Source organism: Littorina saxatilis, linkage group LG12, assembly GCF_037325665.1.
Source record: "Littorina saxatilis isolate snail1 linkage group LG12, US_GU_Lsax_2.0, whole genome shotgun sequence".
Lineage (NCBI taxonomy): Eukaryota > Metazoa > Mollusca > Gastropoda > Littorinimorpha > Littorinidae > Littorina > Littorina saxatilis.
In genome coordinates this window covers 66,801,419-66,808,349 of record NC_090256.1, presented here as the reverse complement: position 1 = coordinate 66,808,349, position 6,931 = coordinate 66,801,419, and the positions used below count along the sequence as shown (strand labels likewise).

The 6,931-nt window shown below is 41.9% G+C and overlaps 1 protein-coding gene across 6 annotated transcripts in view; it reads right to left on the bottom strand.

The window, feature by feature from the left end:
* LOC138982607 (guanine nucleotide-binding protein subunit alpha-11-like) overlaps nucleotides 1–6,931 on the bottom strand; it is a 113,048-nt gene continuing 106,117 nt past the window's right edge. For all 6 annotated transcript variants that reach the window (XM_070355935.1, XM_070355934.1, XM_070355938.1 and 3 more), the window contains one exon: nucleotides 1–6,783. In XM_070355935.1, the coding sequence (XP_070212036.1) occupies nucleotides 6,596–6,783 (188 nt within the window). In that variant the 3' untranslated portion in view covers nucleotides 1–6,595. The remainder of the gene's footprint in view (nucleotides 6,784–6,931) is intronic.

Genomic DNA, 6,931 nt, shown 5'->3' with positions numbered 1-6,931 from the left:
TTATAAGTTTGTAGATTTTTATTGAAATAGACACGTCCCCATACAAGTCTGCATACATTACAGGTATACGATAGACCAATGAAAAATGACAAAATAAATTCAACATTCATCGTCTCAGTCTTGTAAAGGTGCTTTCCGTTTCGTGAAGACAGATACTTACATAATGGTTAAGCCTTCCAAAGCCCATGCGCACATAGTTACAGCATGGTTTCTCCAAGCAATAAATCATCTTTTCTGTATATGAAAAAAAAAGTTACGTCCTCAATGAAAGCAACATAAGCTGCAGTCATAGAGTTTAGAAATATTTTGAAAAGTATCCTTCCGTTGTGACACAAACACAGAAACAGCGTGGCAACTGTCTGTGCAAAGTGGGAAGTCCTGAATTAATTTCGCAACAGACACCTATGTCAGTCTTGCGAAGCAGTGTCGTCTTCTTCATAATATTATGAAAGTGAGTACATGCATCAGCAAAACCGGCAACAAAATCAATGCCACATGAAAACGTCAACAGGACAAGGTACTCTTAGAAACATTTATATGTTAATATAACAAATAATCAGTCGGGAGCTACGTCCCCTCATACAAATCGGATCCATCATAAAACGTTTCAAATGAAAAGAAAAGATTTTTTTTTTGGGGGGGGGGGGGGGGGAATCCACACAAAAAAGAAGAAATAGAGAACTGACACGGAAATGAGAAGAGTGAGAGAAAGGCTTGACGCTTTGATGGTTTAATGTCATCAGCTTCAAAGCGAGAGAGAGAGGAAGTCAGTGAGAGAGAGAGAGAGAGAGAGAGCGAGAGAGACAGACAGACAGAGGCAGACAGACAGACACAGACAGACAGACAGACAGAGAGAGCTGTTTCACACGTTGCATGCATTTGCATGGTTATTGTATTCTTTTATGCGTAGACCCAATAAGAATAATATATCTCCACATTGTCCACACTTTCCTAACTTTTTCCATCCATTGTGCTTATTGAACTACGAACAGCCCTTGTGCTCGCTCATGTGTAACAGTCCCGAGGTCACAGGTCTTGGCCAGGGAAAGGTAACGTCAGGTGCGGAGCCGCTGAACCACAAAGATGTCACCGAGTGAGGGTGGTCAGTTTCAGTATCGCTTTGTGTTGTCACTCGAAAGGTCACATCAGAATGGTCAGTCTGCAGTGTCCTTGTAATGTTGTTGTTGTTGTTGTTGTTGTTGTTGTTGTTGTTGTTGTCGTCATCGTCGTCGTTGGTTTTGTTCTCCTTCTTCTGCTCCTCCTTCTATAAAGTCAATTCAATTCAATTCAGTTCATTTCAGATCAATACAACTTTATTATTTGAACGTGGTACATTAATACAGCAATTTGTCTGTTGGAACGTACACAAAGATTACATGACGTCATCTTGCCCTCAGAGACATACACCAAAGCACGATAACTACTCCCTTCTAGCAAGCTAATAGTCAATGCTAATGGCCGGCCTAAAGTTGCCCTCTCATATTTTGTTCCGCTACATTTGCATTCTTCATTACTGGTTGCGATGAGGCTTTGGAGACGTTCCTGCTAATTCTTTATCAACGGAGGATCTCCGGAGGATCTCATTATCGGCAATATGCGTTTCTCTGAGAGGAACTTTTGAAATCTTGTCTCAGTCCGAGTATTTGTTTCTACTCTGTATTTGGCGGGCCGCGGGACTAAAAATGATGGCAAAAGTCGTATGTGTGCGTTACCCTGCGGCTCTACTTGTCACCATCGACCCAGCCTTCACTTGTTTCGAGGATGTGAAGGAAATAACATAATAATAATAATGATAAATGAGCATAACAATATCTGGGGAGAAAACAGTTGTCAGGCACAAACACTGAAAACGCATTTCTTCTGACCTTTGTCCCAATGGAAGGATGATCGTATTCCATGTACGTACTAAAAGCCTTGACAGATCCATTGTAATGGTTTACGAGATCGTTTACGTAAGCGTGACGACTGTTTTGGTAAATGAACCTTCCGGGCATGTCATCCATTTTTATTGTAATGAGGAACAACTGGGAGGACAAGAGACATTTATTTGAAGAAAATATTTTTTTTCCGGAATCCAATGAAGGGGAGGTAAGATGAAAGCGCACTCTCTTTACTCGGAGGTAAAGGACTCGCAATTTTCTCCCTTCTGTCCTGAATGCGTTTTGCTCGGAAACGTTCGTTGGCAATGTCAAGTAAGCTCTTCACTGTCTGTCTGCCTGTCTGTCTCTGCGTGCGTGCGTGCGCTCGCGGGTGTGTGTAAAACAAATGTGTGTGTGAGTGTGCAAGCATGCTTGCGGGCGTGTGTGGGCGTGCGTGTGTGTCAGTGTGTATGGACATGCATACAAGCCCACGTACATGTGCGTGTTTGTGTTAAAAGAAAAATTGTCTACACCTCTCACCACCTTATCACACTCGCACACCCACAAACACAAAGAACGTTTCAACAGTCTGCAACTGAACCCCCTCCATCCTATTACATCACCTTCGTTTAGCCCCGCTATGATGAATTGCCGATTGACTCGACCCGACGTCCTGCGAAAAAAGCCGGAGACTGACAAATGTGTCTTTAATCGTCAAGCTGACGCCGTGGCCTTTTGCGCAAGAGAATGAGTAGAGGGAGAAGGATGACTGAGATCACAGGCACTCAGACACGGCACTGACTTGTGGTGGTACTTGTGTTGGACGTAGGCTCCTAAGCTTTAATGCAGCTTTCGTAAGTCAGTCTTAATCTCAGTCCCCCCCCCCCCCCTTTCTCCCCCCCCCCCCCTTTCGACAACAACACAACAATCCAACAACAACGAAAAAATACTCAAAAACAAACAAACAAAAGCTATAACAAGAAACACACACAATCACACACACAAACATTCGAACAACACCGAACCCTCAGTCATGTGCCTATTACTCAGATGTGAAAAGGGTGACAAAAAAATTCCTGACTAAATTGTTTGCATGATGTTTCTCTCTGAAACTCAACAAATAGTGGCAGATGAACAGAGTTGAAAACGCAGGCTTTTGTTGACCCAGGCGATAGGTGCATCGTGGTTAATGTGTGGTGCGGCTGACATCAATCTTCATCGATAACTCACACTCAGCAAGTTCCATCTATTAAAATTCCGAAACAACGTTATTTCCATTGAACGCTGAACCGAATGACCGATGACGGAACATGACTCGAACATAAAGCTACTCTTACACTGTGCCGAATTGCCCTTGCGAATAGCATTTTACATGGTCGCAAGACTTTCGTAAATGTTCTTAACTATTCGTTACAGTTCGTCTCTTGTTTTGAACATAGCAACTTGCTCCTAATATTCGCAAGGAAGTCATATTGCTATTTTTCTCGCAACGTACTCGTTAGTACTCGCAAGACATTTGTAATCATCGCAAAGTATTCGTGGCGCTCTCGTCGCGATATAACCTTCGTGGTTGAAAACGACGTTCAACACCAAATAAAGAAAGAAATTCGTGGCGCTAGCAAGCCATTCGCAACCATTCGTTATGCCTGTCTTTACATTGTGCCGAATATCCTTGCGAATATGAACATGTTGTATTCGGCAAAAAAAAATAGACACATGGACATGAATAATATAGAAAATTGGAAGCCTTATCAATCCTTACGAATTTCTTATGCCTAGTTCACACCAACGGCGAATGCCGCGTTTTAAATCGGCGAGCAAAGCGCCATCACTTTTCCAAAAATATCACGATCTGATAAGCTCTGATACGAATTGGTTACGCTGGCTTGCGAATCTCTACCGATCATTGCGAATGCATAGGAATCCATATCAATATTTATTGTGAAGTTCTTACGATTGGTTGCGAATGTCTACTGATCATTGCGAATGCATAGGAATCCATATACACATTTCTTGCGTATTTCTTGCGAGTTTATTACGAATCTTGCGAATGGCCTTGCGAGTTCTTGCAAACACTTTACGAATAATTGCAGTCACTCGCAAGCATTCGTAAGGCTTTCGCAACATTCTTATGAATTGGCAAGAAATGGTCAAAACATTCCTGAGAAATTCGTAATGAATTCGCAACCATTCGCAAGATGTTGGCAAAATGTGCACACACAAAAAACCTTACGAGCGCTACGCATATCTTTACGATGATTACGAATGGTTTGCGAATACTTACGAGTACGTTGCGAAACATTCAGAACATGACTTCCTTGCGAATATTAGGAGCATGTTGCTGATGTTCACAAAAAGAGACGAATGGTGGCGAATGGTTAAGAACATTTACGAATGTCTTGCGACCATGTCCCGATCATTACGAGTTATTAGCGACATCTATTCGCAAGGGCAATTCGCCAGAGTGTAAGAGCAACATTACGAACAATGCCAATTGCATACTCGTTTTATTCGTAAAATGTTTGCAAGCACCCGCACCACTCGCAAGGCCACTCGCAACGTTCGTAATAGATCCGTATATGGATTCGTATACAATCGCAATGATCGGTAGACATTCGCAAGCAGTCGCAACCATTTGTATGACATATTCGCAAGGATTCGTAAGCCTTCGATTTTTCTCTGTTTTTTTCCTGTCCATTCGTCTCTTTTTTGGCCGAATGCAACATTTTCATATTCGTAAGGATATTCGGCACAGTGTAAGACAGGCTTTACCGAGGGCAGAACTTAACTGGAACATGACAGAGGGCAGATCGAACTTTATTCGATCGTCACTGATGTGCAGAACTTAACTCGAACATTACAGAGGCCAGAACTTTGATCGATTATTACTGAGCGCCGAACATTACACCAATATTTATATGGGCACAACATTACTCGAATATTACTGAGGGCATTACATTACTCGATCATTATTTAGGGCAGAACATTACTTGCAGCTTCCTTGTCTGACTGACTGAATGATTACCGCCCATGAATTCTTAATTAAGTATGGCGACCGTCATCGCTTCATGATGAGGCCCAATACATGGTCCATGGACACTTTCAGAAATCCACAGGATGTGAGAAATGTCAACAAATACCACCGGCTACTGCCATATGTCTGCCACCACCCTTACTTCACCATAATTAGTCTTTCTCTAACACAGCTTTTAGATACACTAGTGAAGCTGTGAATTACGCTTGGTGTTGGTGCCAATACCGTGTTCCATTGGCCATTTTTAAGATGCATTTGATCTGAGAATTGTCAACAAAGCCAATGGCTTCTGGCATGTCAACTGACAGTCTTACTTTATCAGCATTAACTTTTCTTTAGCACAGCTTTCAGTAACACTAGTGGAGCCGCGCACGTTCGAGGCTGATGCCCAAATCTTCTTCCAAAATGCATCAAAACTGATAAGGCCTAAAAAAAATAGGTGTGGTTACGGTAACCCGACCTACCCTATTTTTAGGGGCCGACCCTATAACTTTTTATTACATTTGTCAAAAAAATTTAAAAAAACACAAGAAAACGAGTGCAGAAAACGCAATGAAAGCGAAAGCGCCTGAGTCGCACACTTATATCCCTGTCAAGTAGGTTTAATTTGTACACATTAGAAAAAAAAGTTTTAAAAAAAAGTGATTGCCTACCTTCTTACCCTATATTTTTTGGCTATGTTACCGTAACCACACCTATTTTTTTTGGCCTAAATGTCAACAAATTTCAGTGACTACTGGGATATCTACTTCATCGTCATTCATTTTCCTTTAACACAGCTCTCAGTGACATTTGCGGAGCTGCGAACACTTGACCTCGATGCATGAGAAAAAAATGCAAAAAAAAGAGAGACAAAAATCGTTGTCCATCTATGAACTGCCTCCAAAATTCATCTGATCCGAGAAATGTCAACAAAAGCCAACCACTAATGGCATGTCAACTGCCACTCGTACTTACCCAATTACAATTGATTTTCTAAAACACAGCTTAAAGTGACACTAGTGGAGCTGCGAACTCTCGAGGTTGATAACACCAACTTGGTACACAGACACTTTCCAAAATCCATCGGATCTGAGCAATATCATCAAATGCAAACGTCTTCTGGCATGCGTACTACGAGTCTAACTTGATCATCGTCGTTTAAGTTTTCTACAACATAACTTTCAGTTACACAAGTGGAGATGCGAAAACTTGACTTTGATGCAACAAAAATATTGTTTTAATTGTCCATTCATAAACAACTTCCCAAATCCATCTAATCTGAGAAATGCAAACACATGCTATCGGATCTTGGAAATGTTAACAACTGCATATGACTACTCGCAACTCTGCAACCAGCTTTACTTCATCGCCATTCATTTTTGTCTCCATAAACACGGCTTGACGTTGATGCAATAAACGTTTTTGTTTTTTTAATTGTCTATCCATAGACAACTTCCAAAACCAGTCTAATCTGAGAAATGCCAACAAATGCCATCGGATTTGGAAATATCAACAAATGGATATGGCTACTAGTAACTCTACTTCATCACCATTCATTTTTCTCTCCAGTAACACAGCAGGATTCAGTGACACTAATGGAGCTGCAAAAACTTGACGTCGATGAAACAAAAAAATCCGTTGTCCATCCAGGGTGTGTGTGTCCCAGTCATGCTTCATCAGCATTCATTTTTCTCCAGGAATACAGCTGATTTCAGTGCTGCTAGTGGAGCTGCGAACGCTTGACGTTGATGTCGACAATCTTGTCCATGACGCTGGTGAGCACGTCCCGCATGTGAGGAACATCCACGGCACACGTGAGGTGCGTGTACATCTGCTTGTGGCCGGGCTTGTGCTGGATGAACTGGTCCTTGATGAACCGTAGGCTGTCCTCGGCTGAGTGAGGGGGACCTGCAAGAAAGGAGAGTGGCTTTCATTATAGACGTTTTGTCGAAATAACTCCCTTAGTCTACCTTAGTAGTGTGGGAAACTCTTAGCAGAAACAATATCCCGTGCTTGGCTTTTCACATCCAACATGCAACCCAACTTTTATTCTTCC